This window comes from Gigantopelta aegis, chromosome 9 (assembly GCF_016097555.1).
Source record: "Gigantopelta aegis isolate Gae_Host chromosome 9, Gae_host_genome, whole genome shotgun sequence".
Taxonomy (NCBI): Eukaryota; Metazoa; Mollusca; class Gastropoda; order Neomphalida; family Peltospiridae; genus Gigantopelta; species Gigantopelta aegis.
Window position 1 is genome coordinate 16,744,909 of NC_054707.1, and position 24,897 is coordinate 16,769,805.

General features: G+C 36.2%; 1 protein-coding gene across 1 annotated transcript; it reads left to right on the top strand.

Annotated features, from left to right (window-relative positions):
* The first annotated feature begins 140 nt into the window (after positions 1-140).
* On the top strand, positions 141-8,363 carry LOC121380617. The gene is made up of 4 exons (XM_041509519.1): positions 141-177; positions 3,543-3,661; positions 6,443-6,563; positions 8,138-8,363. Exons 1-4 carry the CDS (start codon positions 163-165, stop codon positions 8,201-8,203), a joined length of 321 nt encoding a protein of 106 aa, XP_041365453.1. The 5' UTR covers positions 141-162; the 3' UTR covers positions 8,204-8,363.
* Positions 8,364-24,897: the final 16,534 nt, after the last annotated feature.

Below are 24,897 nucleotides of genomic sequence, written 5' to 3' on the forward strand. Positions count from 1 at the left end.
AGAACAATAATTGAGTAGGATAATCTAATAATAATAATTTAAAACATTTATATTTCCACTTCATTTTATTTTTTTAATAGCTCAAGGGAGATAAGAAAGAATTCTCCACATTAAAAAGTCGTATTTATATTGTTTGCCGGGAAAACATGAAAATGCAGAAAAATGACAAAAAATCGGGTGGGTGTCTTTGTCCATCTATGTCTCACATCCTGTCTCAGTCTGTCTTTGTCTGTGTCAGATGTCCATGTGTGCATGTGTACGACAAAACTTTTATTGTTTTAAATAAAACATCATGGCTACTTTCCAGGACGGGCCACATCATGATGATGGCATTTTACATGGGTCAGTCTATCATCATCATGGGAGCAGGTCAACTCTCCCCCAAAGCGGTTGGTCAACTCGCCCCACACGGTTTAGTCATCTCATATCATTACCATTTTCTTTATTAATATACCAATATTTTAAGCAATAATGTGCATTAAATATTGTTGAATATGCACAGCAGTAAAAGCCCAAAAGCCTTGCCTGATCATTTCTTTAAAGAAATAAGGGACACACCCACAAACGTTGTTAAAATAGGCTTCACCGTTCATTCATCATTGTAATAGATTATTATTTATTCGATATTAGGATCTCCCCAATATTAAACCGTTTAATAAGTGGTCATAATAGCAAAGTTTTACTTAGTTCATCAAGATTAAAGCGAGGTTTATCTTGATGAACAACTAAATTTTACTGTAATATTAATAAATAAAATGACACCAATGTTGTAGAGGTCTATTTTTAATTTTGTCACAATTATTTACGGACAGTAAAGTTTGGTGTGAGTTGTCCAAACACTGGGGCGAGTTGACCAGCATTCTTTTACATTTATGATTAACTTCATTAAGGTCCATGACAGTAATTTTTCGGTCCCTTGTTTTGGCATTATACACATTAAATAAAAAATATCCTACGGTAATTTTTTGATATAATATATTTGATATAAGGTACTTTTTATTTCTTTCATCTTTTAAAACTAAAAAAATTAATATTTTGTCCAGATTATGAAAAAACATTACTGACCTGTAAACAGTGTAACGTTGTCTGCTTGTTATAGAAATTTGACAGGGGTCAAGGTAGTAGACCAATTTTTATTTTTTATGTGGTGAGGCATTGTAATAATATAGCTAATTTTGAATTTTAATTTTGTAGGTATTCCACTGATGTCACTTTTCATCTCCTTACAATAACACTAAGCTGGGTACATGACGTTTCAGTATTAAGATTGCTGGAAAAATTCTAGTTGAGTACTCTGACTGTAAATTTGTAAGAGGACTAGATAGACATTTGGACAGATATTCAGGGCTCAAAACAGCCTGTGACCAGGTCGCCAAATGCGACCAAAGTCCTTTTTGGACGACTTAAATATTAAAAAATAATGGCATTAGTTGCCCAGATAATATTATCCTTTTTAGAGCTATAACATATGAGCCACTATTAAAATTTGTATTCCACATTAAAATCATGCTCGTGGTTCGCTTACCTTAATTTGCCAACATTCATTATTATTTTTGGGGTCACCATATTTTTTGGCGAGTTTTGAACCATGATATTTAACCCTTATATATCTGTCCAAATGTCCGTCTAGTCCTCTTACAGTCAGAGTACTCGGGCTAGGGTGCGAAAAGTGACTGCCGTTGACCATAAGCAAGATTCAGTTTATTGTGAACATTGGCAAAATGCAGACGATCTCGACTATATTGCCGCTACATTCCATTTTCATACATCAAATGTTTAATTTTATTGTCTGCAAATTGCTAATGAGACAAAAGATCATTATTGAAAGTCCATGTTGCTATTTTTATAGTCGAGTAGAAAGAAAGAAAGAAAGAAATGTTTTATTTAACGATGCACTCAACACATTTTATTTACGGTTGGTTATATGGCGTCAGACATATTGTTAAGGACCACACAGATTTTGAGAGGAAACCCGCTGTCGCCACTTCATGGGCTACTCTTTCCGATTAGCAGCAAGGGATCTTTTATTTGTGCTTCCCACAGGCAGGATAGCACAAACCATGGCCTTTGTTGAACCAGTTATGGATCACTGGACGGTGCAAGTGGTTTACACCTACCCATTGAGCCTTACGGAGCACTCACTCAGAGTTTGGAGTCGGTATCTGGATTAAAAATCCCATGCCTCGACTGGGATCCGAACCCAGTACCTACCAGCCTGTTGACCGATGGCCTAACCCCGACGCCACCAAGGCCGGTAGTCGAGTAGAAAGTGTGGGTGGAAAAGTATTGACTTAATATGCACCTAGCGCTACTATTTTTATACCATATCACTTTTAAAAACAAAAACAACACTCACAAAAATGATATCCTATGTCACATGCACACAATCATGTTAGTCATGTGATATAATTTATTTCTTCAAAATCTTTCAGCAGATATTTCTACCAAATTATGTGTAAAATGTTTTAGAAATGGATAATAAATTTGTGTATTTTAAGAATCTTATAATATGATACCCCACTTTTAATTAATTTTTTTCTTATCAACAATAATAATTGTTCTTCAAAATCTTTCAGTGGATACTTCTACCAAATTATGTGTAAAACATTTTAGAATGAGTAAATAATTTTTTATTAGTTTTTTTAAGAAATCTTATAATATTATACAGTAACTACCGGGTATCACCAGTATAGGAAGGTGCCAAAAAAGTGTTCGTGTGTGTGTGTGTGTGGGGGGGGGGGGGGGGGGGGGGCACTTTTATATTTACACACTTTTACACTATTATAAAGCAAATATAAAGCAAACGTTTAATTTTTTTTTTCTTGTTGACACTAATAATTGATACAATTCACAGAATAAACCCATTATCAGTTAAACAGCAAAATCAGTAATAAATAAATTTAATAAAAGATATTTATTTTATAATAAGAAACTCCTTTTTATTTTATTTCAACTGTGTTAAAAATGGAAGTATTTGGATCATGGTTGTTTAAATGGTTCAGAAGACAAAAACTTGGGATTAAAAAATAACTTAGCCTACCTGATTGCATATAATCATTGTTTTACTTGGTTTATTTTTGCAAAATAAATGTTTAAAATTCTGTGGATTAAAAGAAAGTTGTATCTATTGATCGTGTCCGCATTTCACAACCTCTAACCATTCTTTCTTTATTATAATGTGCAGTGACAGAATAGAATCTACCCAATGGCTCATTGTGATATATACAGTGACAGAATAGAATCTACCCAATGGCTGATTGTGATATATACAGTGACAGAATAGAATCTACCCAATGGCTGATTGTGATATATACAGTGACAGAATAGAATCTACCCAATGGCTGATTGTGATATATGCAGTGACAGAATAGAATCTAACCAATGGCTGATTGTGATATATACAGTGACAGGAAAAACAGCCAATCAAGTTTTTAAAATTTTTAAGTAGGCATGTAATTTTGTTTTAGCAAGTGACCAATACAGTGGAAGCCAAATCTCCCCTAATTAATACATTACATGTATTTCATTTTTATTTGATTCAGGTGTGTGCCATCTTTGAACATCTTTATGATGACGTTTTCTCTCTTGTGGACTGGCTCCACCAATTCAGGAATGAGAGGAAATTCCATGGTGAAGTGCTTTTGGAGTCGGATTCGCCGAGGTATTAAATGCCTGGTATTAACAACTTGTATCAAGACTAAACCATTTTTATCTGTGACATAATAAATAGTTAAAACATTCATTACAATATAACGTCATGCCATTGGTCCAGACGTAGCAACGGGAGTTTGTTCAATTTTCGATGAACAATAAAATTACGTCGTCAGGGATTGTCATACCTGATGATGTCATTTTATGGAGGGTTATTGTTTATGGACCAAAACTTATTCAAAATAAAGTATGAACGTTTAATGTTATTATTAGCAAGTATGATTCAAATTTAATTATAAGTATTGTCTGTTATTTCTTTTACATTCAATTGGGTATGAACAAAAAGAATCATCTGCAAACTTATGTGAGAACGGCTTCGCATTTCACACAGTTTGCGAGTGATTTTTGTTTTGTTCATACCCCGATGAACGTAAAAGAAATAACAGACAATCCTTAAGTGAATAAACAAGAGTGAACAAAAAACGATAGGATAATTATTTTAACAACACGTTTTAAGCTACATGTATCTACAAAGAGTGTAATATCTGGTTATTGTGATACTGGATCAGTAGTGGGGTGGGGTGGGGGGAGGAAACTTACAGCTGCCACCTATAGGTAGGCTACTCCTACAAAAAAGGCTTTTCTACAGACAGGACAGTACATACCAGAGCCTTTGATGTACCAGTCCTATTGCATTTTAGGTAAGTGTTAATCATGACATATATGGTTTTAGAGAAAACCTATTATATTTTTAATTAGCAAGGATCGTTTATATTATTCTTTCCCACAGACAGGACAGTACATACCACATCCATTGATATACAGTTTGTGGTACACTGGTTGCAAGTGGAAAAAAACAATCAGAGAATGGGCCCATGGAGGAGTTACATGTAGGAGTGCATGCATATTATAATAATACTCTTACGTACATATATGCAAATTATGTACATCTCTGTAGATACAGAATATTATTAGTTTTGAATTACTTGTCAGTTTGCGCGAAAAGGGAACCAATGAATTGGCATACAACTATAATGAATAATGTTAAAACTTACATTGAAACATATTACTGAGATTTAAACCCATACCACCTCAAAATTATTATTTTTTACTAAAATATCTGTAATAAAAAAAAGTTTCTTAACATCAAATTATAAAGAATAATGTCGTGTTAATACAGGGGTGAAGACAAAATGCTAGAACAGCCGTAGCTACATTTTTATTGAAGTGATAGATAATACGGAGACTAAAGGTAGAACTGCGCATGCTTCCCATTGGCTGTACGTTCCATCAGTTGTCTTTATACCTGTATTGTAAATTATTAGTCCCTTACCGGTCCAACCGGAGGAGACTTTTTCTTTTTAATCTCCGACTGTCTGTCCATCCGTCTGTAAATATTGACAGAAAACCTTGAGATACTGAGCTGAAATTTTGTGTGTAGCTTTATTATATACTGTTACAGATCAAGTTTGACTTTCATGGCAATTTAACCATTTTGACAAAGTTATGGCCCTTGAATTTAGGAGATAGTACAAACAATTCTTAGGTCTCACTACACAGATGTCATCTGCCATTGAAACCCATGCTAAACTGCCCAACTTCAAGCGAAGATTGCCCATAGAACGGGTTCTCGTTGGCACTAACAACATACACCATTGCGAACATACATTATATAAGCATTTATATTCATTCCAAAATTGTGAACATTTCCGTCTCAGTTTTTTGCTATATGACCGCATCTGGCTGTAGTACCGGTCCGAACAGGTGGTTCATAAACCGATTCACTCCGGCTGTCACTTGCACTATATACCCATGTCCCAAAAGGTCGATGCACAATATTACAAAATAACATGGGCAAAATACAGCCAGAAGGCTTACCATTAAACGTACATATTGTTTTAATTCTTCACCATTTTCTAGAAGTGAATATGTGAACCATAACATGTGCCACAGTTAGGAACTATAGTGGACCGTGATGAATGAACTCTCACCCGGAAGTGATCTGTGTAGTGAGACCTTAGGTTCAGTTGGGGACATGTATTACTTTAGCAGTACTCTAAGAATGCTTGTTATGATACCCATGCAATTTCATGATAATTGATAAAGAAACTTTTTTTAATTTAAACTTAAAAAAATACATGTAATATGTTTTTATATGAATTTTAACTTTATTCATTATAGAGTTACAAACCATTTCATCAGTTCCCTTTTAACGCAAATGGACTATGCCTAATAATGTAAAAAAAAAAAATTTCAAGTAAATAATATTAAAATATAGGATTTTATCTTTTATTATGGATGTACCTGTACTTGTACAATGTATATAGAATTTAACACTAGTTAGTACACATACACATACATGTATGTATTTTGAAAATATCAGTCCTGCATGCTATCGCTAACAAAACTGCATTCATCATGAATAGAAAATGGTGGAATTTATATTATTAATTTTTTTTTTCAACCTTCTTGTACATGTACATAGTGATTTCCCTAGAAATTAGGCAAGGCATGGTAGACCAAACACTTTTGGGGTATTTTCACCATTTTCGGGGCACTTGTATTTCATTAAAAATACACAAAAATTAATTGAAATTAACATTAATGTAATTTATGTGCTTGCTTTAATAAATGAATGGCAAAAAATATAAAAGGCATATTTTATTAATTGATAATACCTTTTTGGATGTTTTATGAAGACAATTTTAGAATTAATTACTGAAAAAGGCTTGTTTAATCTAAAACAAGCTAGGGAAAACACTATGTACATACATGTGATTATATATTTCAGTTACAGGAACTTGTTGGAAACCACTATCATTGGAGTTACTTCCCCTGCTAAACCACTACCAGCGGGAATCACCTTCTCACAAGATAGTCATCAACGGGAAATTGTTCTCAGAGTCATTGAGGTTAATACAAAACATATATACTGTAAATCAGAAAATATTAGCGACCTTAAAATTTAGCAAAATCCGTATCAGTGACATATTAGCGACATAAAACGTTAGCGAGGTCGGCATATCAAACATTAAAAAAAGCGTATGCCATTTTTTGTTTGTTTTTTAGACTGACTGGTGACAAGAAGACTCGATAATTTTTGATGTTGTGCAATGTGCACTATTTCCGGTTTGAAATATAGCCTCAAACGTCCAAGTGACGATCCTTGTCTCCAACTTAATTTTAATAAAAACATTACAGTGTTATACGTCTAAAATAATTAGTATTGTTGTCTGTATTTATTGCCTAATCTATAGCCAGTTGTTTGTCCAGTTAATCGCCGATGAAACAACCTTACATAATCAGTCCAATGAAAACGTGTTTTTGGAGTAGTCTATTGTGCGTACAGGGGTCATAAGCTGTTTTTCCACTGAGACGTACTAGTAATCAATGCTCTGGTACTTTTTTCACTTTGTCAAATAAAGAAAACAATTTTTTTTTAACCACAATTATGTGTCTTTATTGCTAAAAGTTACAAACATTGAAACTATAAGACTGTATTCATAATACTGACATTTCGTTTTGCTTTGCTGCGGCACTGCACCGGATGTGACAGTAATTTTAATTATTGTGCCACGAACGGTAGTGCACATAGGATATGTGACGACTTTTTATTTGCCTTGGTTCTGAAATTCAATTGAATTGTTCACATATTGTATACGTTTTAAGACTTGTTTGATTTTTGTTTTAATCTGACTTTAGTTTATATTTAGCGTCATGAAATGTTAGTGTTTTGTATGGCTTTGCTAAATTCGCGAATATTTTATGCTCGCCAACATTTTCTGATTTACAGTATACAGTAACACACCTTTAAAACCGGACACCCGCAGTACCAAGAGCTATATTAACAAGGAAGGAAGGAAGGAAATGTTTTATTTAATGACGCACTCAACACATTTTATTTACAGTTATATGGCGCCAGATATATGGTTAAGGACCACACAGATATAGAGAGAGGAAACCCGCTGTCACCACTTAATGGTCTACTCTTCAATTAGCAGCAAGGGATCTTTAATCATCATCCAACAAACAGGATAGTACATACCACCACCTTTGTTATACCAGTTGTGGAGCACTGGCTGGAATAAGAAATAGCTCAATGGGGCCACCAACAGGGATCGATCCTAAACCGACCTCGCATCAAGCGAATGCTTTACCACTGGGCTACCACTGGTATATCAAATGCTGTGGTATGTGCTATCCTGTCTGGGATGGTGCATATAAATGAAAAAGATCTCTTGCTACTAATCGGAAAAATGTAGCGGGTGTCCTCTGATGACTGTGTAAGAATGAGCAAATGTTTGACATCCAATAGCCGATGATTAATTAATCAATGTGCTCTAGTGGCATTGTTAAACAAAACAAACTTATAGAATCGAGTTAAAAGATTACTTCTGTTACAGTGTTAATTGTAATGATATTTATGGTACATTTACTGTGTTAGCTAGAGAATGTTTATTAATCCCTTTTCATGACTCTATTTCAGAGGCTGTACAATCGAAAAGGAGCAGGCAAAAACATCTTGACTCTGGGCTTCGGACCAGTGAGTTAATTAAAAACATTTCTTGGTGAATCTCGATTCATAAAACAACAGATATAAATAGTTCTTTTCAGTAAAATGTCTTGAATTTGCTTTTTAAATAAAGCTTTCACATCCATTGCTGAAGATTACCCCTCTTGAGAAAATACTAAATTAATGTCATTCAGATAAAAGAAATGAATAAATTATATTATCTGTAATCAGCTAGCTACATTTGAAAAACTATTTTTAGACTTGCAAGTTTAAAAAAACCCCATTAAATTTCATTACTAATAGTAAATGTACATTATGGTTTGAAATAGTTTTTTCTATTAATGTGTTCAATGCAAACTATTACTGTTAAACAAAATATTGATGAGTATAGGTAGTACTAAACCAAATAACTTCCGGCTGGGTCAAAGTTCGAGGTGCACCAAACTTTTGATAGAGACGTGAACACCACAAGTCCTGTGATTGGTTATAAATGTGAGTGTGTTGGTTGTAAAAAATAATAGTTTCATCTGGGTAAAAAAAATGTGCAATTTTATTTCATCTAGTATCAGTGTGTCAAGTAGCCTTGTGCTTGAAACATGTATGGGGTACCTGTGAAAAAAAGTACTCGAATTTTGTGCAAAACTAGGGTAGTCATAGACGCTACCCGTTATCTCAGAAATGAGCAGCTTGACCCCCATTTTTTTCTGATTCACTTTAAGTGTAAGGGGTGGTAGTATTTATATCCGTGGCGTTTATGTCGGTTGATACGTTGCAGGTAGGAGTTTTAGCCACATATGTTACTATTGTCGTCTATGGGATTTGATTTGGTAGTATATACCCTATAGGCTAGGAGAGATCAAATGTGTTCCTTTAATGATTACATGCACATGTATATGAATTTCTGGAATATCATTAATAATTTTAATATAAAAGAAGCTACTGAATACAATTCTATTTAGAAAAAGTTTGTTTTGTTTAATGACACCACTAGAGCACATTGATTTATTGATCATCAGCTATTGGATGTCAAACATTTTGACATAGTCTTAGAGAAGAAACCCACTACATTTTTTCCATTAGTAGCAAGGGATCTTTTATATTTGCACCATTCCACAGACAGGATAGCACATACCACGGCCTTTGATACACCAGTCGTGGTGGCTGGAACGAGAATTTTATTTTGAAGAATCCAAATTTAAAAAACAAAAACAATTAAGTGCAATCTCAACCATCAAAGTTTCCACCAGCATAGGTCTCACTACACAGATGCTGTATGCCATTGAAACCTGTGTTAAACTGCCCAACTTCAAATCCAAATTGCTAATAGAATGGGTTCTCGTTGACACTAATGACATATACCATTTTAAAGGTTTTTTATACCTTTATTTATTTTGGCTCCAAAATTGACAACATTTCCGTCTCAGTTTTTTGCTACATGGCCCACTGTGACAGTACCGTGTGTTTTTAGGCATGGCAGAGTAACCGGATCACTCCGGGCACCTGGTCTTCTTCATACTCATGTGTGCAAAAGTAAATGCATAATATTTCAAAACCTCATGGGCAAAATGCAGTCAGAGGACCTGGCATCTGAAATAACCAGTCCCTTTAATTCTTCTGCAAGTACTAACAGTGAACATGTACACCACAACATGTGTCACAATTAGGAACTATAGTGGACCATGATGAATGACCTTTCCCCCGGAAGTGAACCGTGTAGTGAGACCTTAAACAAAACCTGTCATATTCATAAAACACAATTTAGGTGTTTTCATATAATTTACACCATTTGGAGTAAAATGGACCCACACATGACCCACATAACACAAAAGATAATGAAGTTATGGCCCGAAAAGAGGCCATGTACAACATTGTTGTGACAATACATTATATACTCAGATATGTCATACACAAAAAATATGTCTAACATTAATTGTGGCTAATGTTGCATAATAGGTGTTCTTTTTTCATGTCTAAATAAAGGTAATAGCATTCCTAGGTAAGATTCAATGAATGGAATTGTCACATGATAAGTTCTTAGTTACTGTTGCCATGGGTATCCAGGTACTGTCCATGAACAATTGGAAAATGGCAGCTCCCCCCAAAAATGCTAGAAACACTAAATTTTGCAGGAAACGTCGAAAGAAAAGCACATCATTGTTCCAAAAGGGCAATTGTAAGTGAAGAAAAACATCAGAGCAGCCTCAGACAAGGGACAAGGGACAGGAGAAGGAACAAACTGAGCCTATGAAAACAGACACACAGAGAGTTAAACGCATCGAGCTTGAGATTTTTCAGTCAGTCAGTACATCTGGAAACACACTGCCATCTAAGTTAAGACCCAAGATAAAGAAAGTCTCATGTAAGTCAGCACCTAGGCTTAATAATTTTACTGGAAATGTCATAGTAAACATTAATAACTTTCCACTGCTTGTAAACAAGTTTTGTTCTATTCACTCGGCACACTCGAATGAATGCAAAAGTCCCCATTGTGTTTTACGTTCCATCAAGTATGTTGGACTATGTGTCAGTGTTTGTCTAGGATGTCAGAGCTGCAATGTGAATATCACCATGGACTTAACTGACAAACTGCCCAAACCTAAAAACAAACCAGGTCCTCCACCATCCACTCTGAATAAGGCATTGGCACTGTCGGTATTAAAGACGAAAGCTGGTCCCAGTGACGTCAGATACATCCTGTCACTACTGGACATAAAGCCTCCATCCATGACACAAGTACAGAAGGATTTGAAACTATTAAGCAATGAAACAGTCCACATAAATAATGTATCAATGAAGAAAAATCAAGAGTTCATCAACGAAGTTGCCAAGATGCTTAACCAAGTAACATCCAATTCGTGTGGCCTCATTCCCGTCGAAGCCGATTGCTCGTACAACAACAGGTGCCAGAGTGGTTACGAAGCTGGGACCCAGGCCTTCTGTCCACTGGTGGAGCAGCTGACCAAAAGAAAGCTGGTGTTAGGCTTGTCAACTGCAAATAAATTGTGTAGAAAACATCAATGCAGTCATACAAAATGTGCACGCACTTATAATCCAACACATTCAATGGCATCTGTAGAAAAGAAGTTAATATCAGAAAATATTACAAATGTAGAGTCCCAAAATGTTGTAAAAATCTCAAGCCTAACAACTGATGCATGTGCACAATTAGGAAATATAATGCAAACTTCAAATCCTATCCACTGTTCCTCTCATTCCAATATGTTCCCTCTTAAGTATGTGTGTTTTGTGCACCGAATGCGAAGAGTTTTTATAAATACAAAAGTTGCAGCACTGAAGCTTAAATACAAGCCTATAGGTTTAACAAAAGATGCTTTTGCAAATAAACTGGCAGTGGGAATGCGGTGTCGACTGACTAGAGAACTATCCCAATTACATAAACAATGTCATGGGGGTCAAAGCATTTGTTTCTAAGGGTGCGTCAATAAGAGACAACATTGTGAACTGTTTCTGTGGAGAACACACACATTGTAAAACAGCATCATTAGTGTGCAATGCAAAAAGCAGTAAATACTTCAAGCCAGTATTCCTACCAAATGGACAATATCTGCAGTTAAATAATACAGATAGACATAGCTTAATGCACACACTAAAAAAACCTGTATCAAATATAATGCTTTCTCAGTTAGTATGTTTGTATAATACCAACAAATCTGAAAGTTTACATCACACTGTGTTTACATATGCTCCCAAAATGAGCTTATACAGTTGTAATTTCCATGGGCTATGTCATTCAGCAGTCCACACCAATACCCATTGGAGAGGGAATTCTACACCTATCATTGCAAAAAAGATAGGTATAAAATATTCCAATTATGGTCCATTGTGTGACTATATGAAAAAAACTGATGAGAAATTTCAATATGACTACAAGAGGCAACACACACATAGATATAAGCTTGACAGGTATTTTTCTCTGCTGAACAGGTGTCACAGAAAACTTTACATGCACTCTTCATACAGTAGTGGAAGTAAACACATAAATAGGCAACACAATTATGCCATTAACTTGAATCATTGGCAACAGCAACAGCAACAGCAACACCAGCATTAGCATTAGCAAACTGAATTATGAACACACAGCAACTGTAACATTAATAAAACTCTTTAACAGTAAACTGTAACAGACAATGAAACATAATTCACATGGGGTAAATAAAACCCCAAAACACAACTGGAAATACAAAATGTACCTTGAAGTTGGAAAAACACAGTTCTTATACACAGAATGCCCAAAACATTTATTGGCATAGACACAACTCTGCCTCTGCATGTTTATGCAAGCAGGTTCATAAGAAAGATGATCAAAATTTAAGCACAATTTATTGTGACATAAATGACTAACATGTATTTTTGGATCAAGTTTGTGCAAGCCACTTTTCATAAAAAAAAAGAAGCCTGTGTGTTCGAACTCGGACCCTCTGTGTCCGAAAAGTGGCTTGCACAATGGGATAACCATCTTTTTCAGTCACGGCACACCAAATGTGGCATTCACCACTTATGTCAATTTTTGGGTCAATTATTTCTTGAAAGTATTGAATCTCAGTTTCTGTTAATAAATCATTGAACACTTTAGACATTCTGTAATATCCTGATTTTAAAAAAAAAAGGAGAAAAAATAAATTTGTTTACTAAAAAGCACACCTGTATTTGTTTTATGTTATTAGATTAATGTTAAAAAAAGTGTATGTCAAAGGATGATTCATGTGAGGGAGTGGTAGTGTGAGGGTGAGGGTGAGGGTGAGGGTGAGGGTGAGGGTGAGACCATGACAGTGCTCACACTTAGGTGGAGGATTTTGTTTCACAATAATTAATGTGTCAAGTACATGTATGTGTATGTATGACCCTTTCCTGTATCGCCAGAACACTAGCTCTCTCAGGGCGACAGTAAATCATGGCAGTAGTCACAACTTCTGTCTTGTACAGAGATACATTTTTTGTGTGATAAGGGTTTTGTTTACATTTTGTTTCAAGCAAGGGGGAATAACCCAAAAATAAGTGAAGATTCACTAATATTATGATATTGTGTAAAATAAATGGGTAAAACTGTCAAATATTGTAAAATATAGGTTTATTTACATTAACACAATATATTACATATTATAATGTCATTAAAACTTAACATTATATATTATTACAACTATACTGGTATTTGTTTAATGACATACATGTGCTGCTCATGTAAACACTGACAACAACACATGAATATTTACACAGACATCATCACAGGTCTACATGTGCTCATCGTCACATGTATACTTGTTACCTAAACATTAACCTATCAACCCGTAATACAATAGGTAAAAACACAAAATATACCATAGATACACACTCAAAATTGTATTCAGAAACCCCTACAACCACAATTTCCCTCACAAACAAAATAAACCCCACTCACTTTCGTTTCAAATGGCACAAGTGTAAATAGTGCAGGTTACATTATGGTCTCACTACACAGATGCTATATGCCATTGAAACCTGTGTTAAACTGCCCAACTTCAAATCCAAATTGCTAATAGAATGGGTTCTCGTTGACACTAATGACATATACCATTTTAAAGGTTTTTTATACCTTTATTTATTTTGGCTTCAAAATTGACAACATTTCCGTCTCAGTTTTTTGCTACATGGCCCACTGTGACAGTACCGTGTGTTTTTAGGCATGGCAGAGTAACCGGATCACTCTGGGCACCTGGTCTTCTTCATACTCATGTGTGCAAAAGTAAATGCATAATATTTCAAAACCTCATGGGCAAAATGCAGCCAGAGGACCTGGCATCTGAAATAACCAGTCCCTTTAATTCTTCTGCAAGTACTAACAGTGAACATGTACACCACAACATGTGTCACAATTAGGAACTATAGTGGACCGTGATGAATGACCTTTCCCCCGGAAGTGAACCGTGTAGTGAGACCATAGATGAATGAACAATGTATTCCTATTGTGACTAAAATGTATGTGTTTGTTTGTTTGTTTATGTTGTAGTTGTCCGATGACCCGGATGCACACACATTGTCTGTTGCCAGTATCGAATGCTATTATCCAAACAACAATGTCAGTCATCTGCAGTATAGTTCCTGGAAGAAACTGCTATCACGGTATAGAGTCAATCTAATTGTTTATTAGTTCCCTACCGGTCAAACTGGACGCAACACCTCAGGGCTAGCTCTGGCACTCACCAAATTCGCCAATTGCAAATTTAAGAAACAATTGGCGAATTTGTTTTTAATTTGGCAAATAATTTCATGTACTAATTGATATTTTGTTACAAAATAACTGGGGTTTTGCAATTTGTGAAGTCGTAACAGATAATTTGGCGACATTTTCTGCTGACCCAGAGCTAGCCCTGTGTCTCCATCCTTCTGTCTCTCTGTCGCTCTGTCTCTCTGTCTCTGTCTCTGTCTGTCTCTCTGTCTCTCTGTCTGTCTCTCTGTTGCTCTGTCTCTCTGTCGCTCTGTCTGTCTTTCTGTCTGTCATTCTCTCTGTCGCTTTGTCGCTCTGGGCGAGACGTAGCTCAGTGGTACAGCACTCACCTGGTGCGTCGGTGGGCCCATTTGGGCAATTTCTCATTCCAGCCAGTGCTCCATTTCTGGTGTAACAAAGGTATGTGGTTTCTCCATAACTGTTGCATGTACTATCCTATTTGTGGAATGGTGCATATAAAAGATCCCTTGCCGCTAATTGGAAAGAGTAGCCCATGAATTGTCGACAGCAGGTTTCCCCTCTCAATATCTGTATGGTCCTTAACCATATGTCTGACACCATATAACCATAAATAAAATGTGTTGAATGCGTAATTAAATAAAATATTTCCTTTTTTCTCTGTCGCTCTGTCCCACATATAGTTTTTCTTTTCACATAACCTATCCTCAAACAAGTGCACCCCCCCCCCCCCCCCCCCCCCCCTTCACGGCTAGTAGTCTGGTCCAAACATCCCAAAAGCCTTCGCTGTTTGGTCTGGACATCATTTTATTTGGCTCTGATTTATCATTTATCAGTTTTTCTTATCTTTATTGCTTATATTATGTGGGGAATTCTTCCTACATATTGTTATAACCTGATTGTGTATTTATTTTAGCGTAATTCACTTGGTTAACAAGTGGGTTTTTTTCAAATTTTACCTGTGTGTGCCGGTTAACAAGTTGTGGCCACCATTTGCAATTGGTGTTTGTTTGTTTGTTTGTTTGTTCCTAAAGTATTTAAGAGTAAATCTGAATGATAAATTAAATGTAACCACACTACTTAAAGTGCTAGTAATTAGAGTTCTGCAATTGATGTTTGTTTGTACAATATTTTAGAGTCATTCTTCATGTATGTACAGGTAGTTCTGTGATTTGTATTTTTAGTGTCGGTGATGTCATCATGTCGTACCTTCTGGAACACACTGCTGTGTTTATGTTTCTTCCTCCAAGCTGCTACATCCAAGTTGCAGGTGAGATATAACTAAAGTCTGAATACTTTGATAAAGTCTGCAGTTTCGACTTAAGTTTTATAAGCACAGTTCTGTGTAATATATTTTCAGCAAAATGGATTAAGGGTCGGTAAACCTTTAGTATTTTTTTGCGAGGGTCATATAATTTTAGCAAATTTCATCAGTAAAATTTTGACCTGTGATAAAATCATTTTTAACACATGGTGGCGTTTTGCTGCATTCATGAAAAGTACTGAAATGCACATTCATCTGGGAATCATTACACATTTGTTCGTAATGATACTGGTGAATTTGTTTGCTCTAAATTGTTGGTTAAATCATTAAGTTTTAGAACATGCCACAATGTCAACATCTTACATCGGAAGAAGCTGTATTTTGTTTGACCACATTTAAAGTAAAATCTCAAAAATACATCTCGTCTGGTCTTTAAAGGGACATTCTTGAGTTTGCTGCACTTTTTAACATGTTATCGACTAACAGATACTTTTTAACCATTGTAATTACATACCAACTATATTTTTCTGCATAAAATATTAGTGTCTGTATATTAAACATGTTTCTGATCGTTCTAATATTTGTACTAGGTTAAATTTTATCTTGTTTCCTAAAATATTGTTTTTTATATGTACAAAATTATTTGAAGCCAAAATCCAGTTTGGGCTTTTTACAAATATTAAGACGACCAGAAACACATTGAATATACAGACACTGCTATTATAAACAAGAAAATATATTTAATATGTAAGTTTAATCGTAGAAATATTTTATTAGTCGGAAACATCTTACAATGCAGCATACTCAAGGAATGTCCCTTTAATTAATTTTGTTGAGTGTGTGTTTATTATTCTTATGTTCCTAACAAACATGTGCCAATTTCACTAAATGCTGTAAGTTTAGTTTCACATGTAAACATAAAATCTCTGATTCAAACACAAATTCTGTAAGTACGAACAGTACAAATAATAAATTTCTAAATACATTTAAAGTATTTTCTTTATCCTTACTGTGATATGTCTTCAGTGTAATATTTTGTGTGAAATAGGTTCCAAAATATATAAATGACCCACTGTTGTTAAATGGCTAACGGTAACATTTTGTGAAATTCGCTCCAGTGCTTTATATGTCCATTCATATCATGCATGCTGCTAAGATTTCATATGCAACACTGATGTCAGGTAAATATACTCAAAGGCAAACGTTATTGTGACATGGATTGTTTTGAGTAATAAATTTATGAATGGATTTATGGATGTAAACCAGAGAAAATGTGCATGAAACAACTCAAATAAATGCACCCAAGCAGTTGTTGCAGCGATTGCATGATTTGTGCAAGAAACATGGAATATTCGGGAGAAATCCTGTCCAGTGTTCACCATAAAAGGCCAGACATTCAGTCGCAAATAATTGCCACTCTGTGCAGCCTTGAGAAGTCCAGAAGTCAGAAAAACACGATTAGTGAACTATTTGATGCAATTTTGTCATGCTACGCCTCAGTGAAAATGACAGATGGCGAGTCATAGGGATGCTTGAATCTGGGACCTCGCAGCGTGACGTCACACATCAATTCAACATTGACAGAAACACACCATATGGCACTTATGGCAACGATATCAACAAAACAACCAGGTCAGGGACTGTCCCCATAGCGGCCGACCACCCATGACAACCCCTCGCCAAGACACATGGATCCGAACCATGCATCTGCAAAACAGGTTCCAGCCAGCAACCCTCACAGCCCGTACCATCCCTGGCAACAGAGGTGTATCAGTGAGGACAGTCCGACGAGGTCTACACATCTACGACATCCGTGTAAGATGCCCAGCCAGAAGGCCAATCCTGACGCCAGAACATCGATGTCGACGTCTCCAGTGGTGCAGACAACATCTGCGATGGACAGCACGTGACTTGAGATGCGTCCTCTTCACTGATGAATCCTGTTTCCTTCTCCATATACACAGCAGTAAAAACTTATCATCAATTATCTTTGTCACAATACCTTTTGCCTTTTAGTATAAATTAATTAATGTACCATAGAATATGTATAAAACCTTTTTGAGAACTGTTTTATTTAATTTAACACCGCAAATGAACAAGATAGCTTTTATAATGAAGGTTTTAATAACAAAATATTGATTTAAAACTAACCAACTCGCATTGATATGACGTCATATATTACCAACGCCTTAATTACTCCCTATGTTAAATTCAATGACATCATAGCCCATGCAAGACAGATTTATTCTGCATTGGGCTGACATCATGGAATGGGTCTGTCTTGCATGGCTAGGTATGGGAGAAATATGTGGTACAATAGTAGATACTTGATTTTAGTTGTGAATGTTTGGCAGTTATTTCAGTGTTGTTCTTTGTAGGAGTACCAGTTTATGAGCTGTGGTCATTTAAGCCAGGCAGAGCAGTCAAACCTTTCGACCCCAAAAACAATAAACAGACAGTTATTGGGAAGAGGCGTCAAAGATATTGGCAGAAATTCTCCAAGACTGCAAGCCGAAGTAAAAGAAAAAAGTTAAATTCTGAAGATGTTCCAATTTCTGATATTTTTAACAACAATTCAAGAAGGGAATTGTCTGAAGATGTTCCAATTTTGGATATTTTTAACAGCAATTCCAGGAGGGAATCGGCATTAGATTTGTCAGAAAAGAATGAATCACAAACATCCCATGATGACATTGTAAGTCAGTGTCCTGCAAATTCACATATCGTTAATTTTGGACAACATGTTACAAAGGGTAATCTTTTTGACAGCAAATCCAATAAAATATCATCTTCAGATTTGTTGGAAGATAATGATTGGAGTGAAGATATTACTCAGTTTGTGGAAATCGGGTCTGCAGCTACAAGAGGTATCAAAAGAAAATCAAGTGTTGAGAATGGGGATGATGGCCGTCCAGAAAAAAAATGTTTCAAATTGGATACTGGTGTTAGAGTGAAATGTTCACCAGCTAAATTTGAAACCACAATGTTGGATTCATTGGTAACTGATTCTGATAGTGTATCTAACAAACAAGCCCAATACCAAGAAGTGTCGCAAAGTGAGTGTAAAGAAACCAAACATGCCTGGTGTTCGGTCAACAATACAGGAAGCCAGTCTGTCTGTGAATTGCATCTTTCTGAGTCCTCACAGTACGAAGCTGTTCCCATTGGTCATCTGGAAAAAAATTCTCATACAGTAAAGTTTGTTCCGTTACTTACTGATACTCAGAACAGTAATGATATAAGGGAGGGCATCAGAGAAGTGAAAAAACGTGCAAAACGTACCCAATATTTGCGGGATAAGTCTTGCACCTCTAACTGTACGTCTGTTGATTCGACTGGTAGCAGCATATCACTTGTTGGCAATGGCGGAACTTGCGAGGTTCAAAGTGGTACAAGTATAGCACATCCAGCAAAGAAAAAGTGTAGAAGGAGGAGGAGGAAACAAACCAAAAAGTGTCAAGAAACTAAAGATTATAAGCCGTATGAGTAAGTCTTCATTGTTTTAAACATGGTAGAAAAGGGAGGTCTCCTTAACAGGCCTCTACATTAAATGGACAATCCTTAGTTTGTTGCACTTTTTAAGATGTTATCGACTAACAAAAACTTTTTAACAATTGTAATTACATATCAAATATATTTTTCTGCATAAAATATTAGTAGCTGTATATTAAACATGTTTCTGATCGTTGTAATATTTGTACTAGGTATAATATTTTTGTATGTATGAAATTATTTGAAGACACAATCCAGTTTGGGCTTCTTACAACGACCAGAAACACATTGACTGATATTCACTGATATTCTAAACAAGAAAATATATTTAATATGTAAGTTTAATCGTAGAAATATTTTATTATTCGGAAACATCTTACAATGCAGCAAACTTAGGAATGTCCCTTTAACTTCTCCATCTAGGATCTAGATGGCACCTACTTCTAGTTCTATATTTTATATAGATAGTATGAAATGTCTTAGGTTCCAAATGGAAAAAAATGTGGAATGGTGCATATGAAAGATCCCTTGCTGCTAATCGGAAAGAGTAGCCCATGAAGTGGCGACAGCGGGTTTCCTCTCTCACTATCTGTATGATCATTAACCATATGTCCGATGCCATATAACCATAATTAAATGTATTGAGTGCGTCCTTAAATAAATCATTTCCTTGAATAAAAGAAATTGAGTTAAACGGAATTTAATGCATTTTGAATTTGTTGCAGTCATGCAATTATAAACTTTCACTAATAAATACATTTCATTTCATTTTCATTTCAACTTTTTTTCGTGCTTATATCCAGTTAAGGTTCAAGTTATTGAAGTCTGATATCCAAAATTAAATTCTGGAATCCCCGGGATATCGAGTTACCATTAATCTTGAACACTGTTCATTAATCATAATTCTGACGCACTGTTAGAAGAAATCTGCAACTTTTTTCCACTGGCATTACAAATGGATGTTTTATATGCATTTTCTCACATACAGGACAGCACATACCACAGCCTTTGATATACCAGTTGTAAGGCACTAGTTGAGATGGGGGGGGGGAGGGGGGAGAAACTAATAAAAGAATGGCCCACTGTATGGGTTTGATCCTGTAGCGCTGGTACCTCAGATTAGCACTGATTTAATGCTTGAATGTAACTTTAATATTTCATTGCCTAGATATCTGCACTTTAACAAACAATTAAATAGATTTTTAACCTTATTTAATACAGTGCAGTTTTTTAACATCATATAACTTTGAATATTTAGGGCTAGCTCTGTGTGAGCAGAAAATTTCACCAAATTGTCTATTAAGCTTTAAAAGTTGCAAAAACACAGATACCCGGTATTTTGTAACAAAATATTTATTATTACTTGCAATTATTTTACCAAATTAAAATAAAATTCTCTAATTGTTTTTAAAATTCACAATTGGCAATTGCCAGAGCTAACCCTGATATTGATAAATCCCAATCAGTTTTAATATGTAGTCAGTTTTGATGTGTAGATTATTTTAAATCTTTTCTCGTTCTAGCTTTCACAAATACTTCACCAGAATGAATCTTCTTTACAACAGGAACCTGCGCGAAGGTTTCAGCGAGTCATGTGAGTACTTGTTATCAAACACGAATGTCTGATCTGATTGAAAAAAAAGAAGGATGTTTGTTTTCTTTATTGATACCATTATTAGAGCAGGGGCGGGATTTAGCTCAGTCGGTTGAGTGCTCGCTTGAAGTGCTTGCGTTGCAAGATCGAACCACCTCAGTGGATCCATTGAACTCAATTGTTTTTCTCGTTCCAACCAGTGCACCACAACTGGACAAAGGCTTTTGTATGTGCTTTCCTGTCTGTGGGAAAGTGCATATAAAAGATCCCTTGCTGCATTAGGAAAAATGTAGCGGTTTCCTCTGATGACTACATGTCAAAATTACCAAATTTATGTTTGACATCCAGTAGCCGATGATGAATAAATCAATGTGCTCTAGTGGTATTGTTAAACAAAACAAACTTTAACATCATAACTTAAGCAAAGAACAGTGGTGTTTAGTAATGATGTCATGAAGACACTTTCTCTACCATACATACCAAGTACAGACTAAATTAATTGCTGAATCATTTTAATTTTGAAGTCTGAAACGAATATGGCTAAGGACCCTGCTGTCACCACTTCATGGTATACTCTTTTCGATGAGCAGCAAGGGATCTTTTATATGCACCATCCCACAGACAGGATAGGACATACCACTGCCTTTGTTACACCAGTTGTGGAGCACTGGCTAGCTGGAAGAATAACCCAATGGGCCCACCGATGGGATCAATCCTAGATTGACTGCGCATCAAGTGAGCGCTTTACCACTGGGCTACGTCCCTCCCCTTACTACCTTAGATTTAGTAGGCATCCAGTCCGATTCATTACAAATTAGTTTTAATGAGAATTTGTATTATAAATAATAATTATCAATTGTCTATGCATCTTGTGAACAGTAAGTAGCTAAAGCTAACAATGAAACCTTTTTGTTGTATATTTGCAGTTTGTCTGAACCAGCTTGATGCATCACAGTTATCTGATGTCATCTTTCCAGAGTCAGCCATTGCTATCCCATCATGCACAACCAAACAATCCAGTCCTGCAAAGAATCGTTCTCCAATTCAAAACTGCAATGTAGTAGCAAAATTTGTTATTGATGAAGTGGATGAGAATAAGATTGTTATCACTGATGTTGTGAATAAGTGTGGACAGAATACTGTCAGTCAGAAAATACCCGTAGATGTTGATGTAAATATTGTCAGCAGCAAAAGTGAAAAGATTTTGGAAACACCTCTGGCTTCATCTGGTGTCGCCAGTTTGAATAGATCTAGTCACAATTCTATCAATGATGGAAAACCACGGAATCCGAATTTCAGTGATATTTCATATCCAGCTGTTGAACAAGTCTTTATTTCACACAATGCAGTGTCTGATATTGAACAAAGAAAGTACAGTCCTTCAAAGATATCGTCTTCTGGTACGGTACAAATGGTGTGTGATTTTCCAAAAGCCTTGCCCTCTGATACTGAAAACAATTTGTGTAGTCCTTTTAATGAACAAAAAGGGTGTGGTCCTTGTAAAGGTTTGTCATCTGATACTGAACAAATTGTTGGTCGTTCTCCCAAAGAATTGTGTTCTGATACTGAACAAAGTGGTAGTCCTCCCAAAGAATTGTCTGAACATTCTGAACAGACAGTCTGTAGTCCTCTCAACATATTATCTCATGACCGTGAACAATCAGGATTTAACCCTTACAAGGTTATGTTTTCTGATAGTGAACGATTAGCGAGTAGTCCTTCCAAAGTATCAACTTCTGATATTGAACAAATGGTTTGTTGTCCTCAGATACCTTCTTCTGATGCTAAACCTCCGGTTATGTCTGCTGATAATGAACTGTTGGTTAGTAGACCTTCCAATGTATCAGCTTCTAATATAGGACAGATGGTGTTTAGTCCTTCCAAAGTATCAGCTTCTGATGCTGAACCTCACAACATATTGTTATCTGCCAACTATGGTGGTACTGAAAATATGTCGTCTTCACAAGAACTGGGAAACAAAAGTCACAAAATTGTTTATGCTGAAGTCCAGGAAGAAAATAGTTGCCCATCTGGACAGAAATGTGTCTCCGGTACTCCATTCTTGTCCAGTAACCAGCGGGAAAATGCCAGCAATGTGTCGGACTTGTCAAGAAAGAACTCCGATTCATCCAAGGCTCAGTCTCAATCTGGTTCTCTGTTTTCCAAGTCTCAGTCACCGTCTGAAGCTCATCCCTCCTCAGGCTCGTCTCCTGTGATTGGTGTAGACAAATCTGTTCATCCCTCCTCAGGCTCGTCTCCTGTGATTGGTGTAGAGAAATCTGTTCATCCCTCCTCAGGCTCGTCTCCTGTGATTGGTGTAGAGAAATCTGTTCATCCCTCCTCAGGCTCGTCTCCTGTGATTGGTGTAGAGAAATCTGTTCATCCGTCCTCAGGCTCGTCTCCTGTGATTGGTGTAGAGAAATCTGTTCATCCCTCCTCAGGCTCGTCTCCTGTGATTGGTGTAAAGAAATCTGTTCATCCCTCCATAGGATCGTCTTCTGTGATTGGTGTGGACAAATCTGCTCATCCCTCCTCAATCTTGTCTTCTGTGATTGGTGTGGACAAATCTAACAGCTGCACGTCTCGTGGGTCCAGCAATTACAACATCAGTGAATACTCATCTACTACGTCCTCTGAGGGAAAGCAGCAAGACTCTCCATCATTAGTTTACAAGTCTTTTGATAATGCCAGAATGTCGGGACAACAGCTTACAAGTTTTGGCTGTTCAGAGAACTCTAAAGAAATCTTTGCCTCAGGTCGTACAAGTGACTTTGAGACTGTGGCCAAAGTAACAGATAAGAAACAAGATGAGCAGATGAAGAGTTGTTTTGTAGTCGACAATTTGAAAGGTGGTAAGCAACTTGTCTTGCCTGACATGGCTGACAGTTTGAAAGATGCAGAGCTACATGGCCAAATCTTGCCACCTGCATTGATTGACATTAGCGACAAATCTGTTGATGGTGAAATGTTTTTTGGACTAGATCATTCAAGTTTCTATGATCCAGCAAACTCAAAGGATAAGTTACTTGGTGCAATTAGTGTGAGTGCTTTAGAAGCAGTGGCCGTGACTACAGACAAAGAATCATGTGTTCAGATGGAGGGTGGGGGAGAAACAAATAATCAGACATCTGCTTGTGGTCCTAATAGCTCCTTTCATGGAAATGTGCTACCACTGTTAAAACAGATGCTTTCAAATCACAGGTCAGTACTTCAAAAGATACGGGGCGGGACGTAGTCCAGTGGTAAAGAGCTCACCTGATGCGTGGTCGGTCTAGGATCAATCCCCATCGGTGGGCCTGTTGGGCTACTTCTCATTCCAGCCAGTGCACCACAACTGGTGTAACAAAGAGATGCTGTATATAAAAGATCTCTTGCTGCTAATCGAAAAGAGTAGCCCATTACGTGATGGCAGCAGGTTTCCTCTCAACTGTGTGGTACTTAACCATATGTCCGACGTCATATAACTGTAATTAAAATGTGTTGTGCATCATTAAATGAAATATCCCTTCCTTCGCTCAAAAGATATAGTCACTTTAGTTAGTGATGAGAATCTGAGAAAACTTTTATTATCAATCAACAGTTTGCATTAGCTGATCAACAACTGATTAAGAATCTATTAATTGTTCATTTGTTTTCGGGTTTGTTTTTTGTTCTTTGTTTTGGGTGAGAGTGGTGGTTTCATACTTATATATACACTTAAAGTTCAGGCATGATGTCTTGGTGATGCTTCATTTCAGTGCAGAATAAATAAATAATTGTTGTTATCCTTTGAATCAAGGGTGGGACGTAACCTAGTGGTACCCGCCTGATATGGGATTGATCTAGGATCAATTCCTTTTGGTGGGCTCATTGGGCTAGTTCTCATTTCAGCCAGTGCTCCACAGCTGGCATAATAGGGGCTGTGGTATGTACTATCCTGTTTAGGATGATGCATATGAAAGATTCCTTGCTGCTAATCAAGAAGAGTAGAGTATGGACTTGTGGCTGTGGGTTTTTCTTTCATTTTCTGTGATGTTCTCAGCCGATGCTATATAACTAAATAATAATGATTTGAGTGCATTGTTAATCAAACATTTTTTTCTTTCTTTTCTTTTGAATCGAGAATAGTAAATGTATGCATTAGAACATTACAAAACCACTGCACTCTTTTTTTTTTAGAACCTGTACTGAATTAATATTTGGTTACGTGGTTCAAGCAAGCA

What these genes read in the sequence shown, in the direction of transcription:
- LOC121380617 (XM_041509519.1), top strand. An exon ending in TTGGAGTCGGATTCGCCGAG is followed by an intron (nt 3,662 to 6,442) that starts GTATTAAATGCC and finishes TATATATTTCAG; the next exon opens with TTACAGGAACTTGTTGGAAA. An exon ending in TTGTTCTCAGAGTCATTGAG is followed by an intron (nt 6,564 to 8,137) that starts GTTAATACAAAA and finishes ACTCTATTTCAG; the next exon opens with AGGCTGTACAATCGAAAAGG.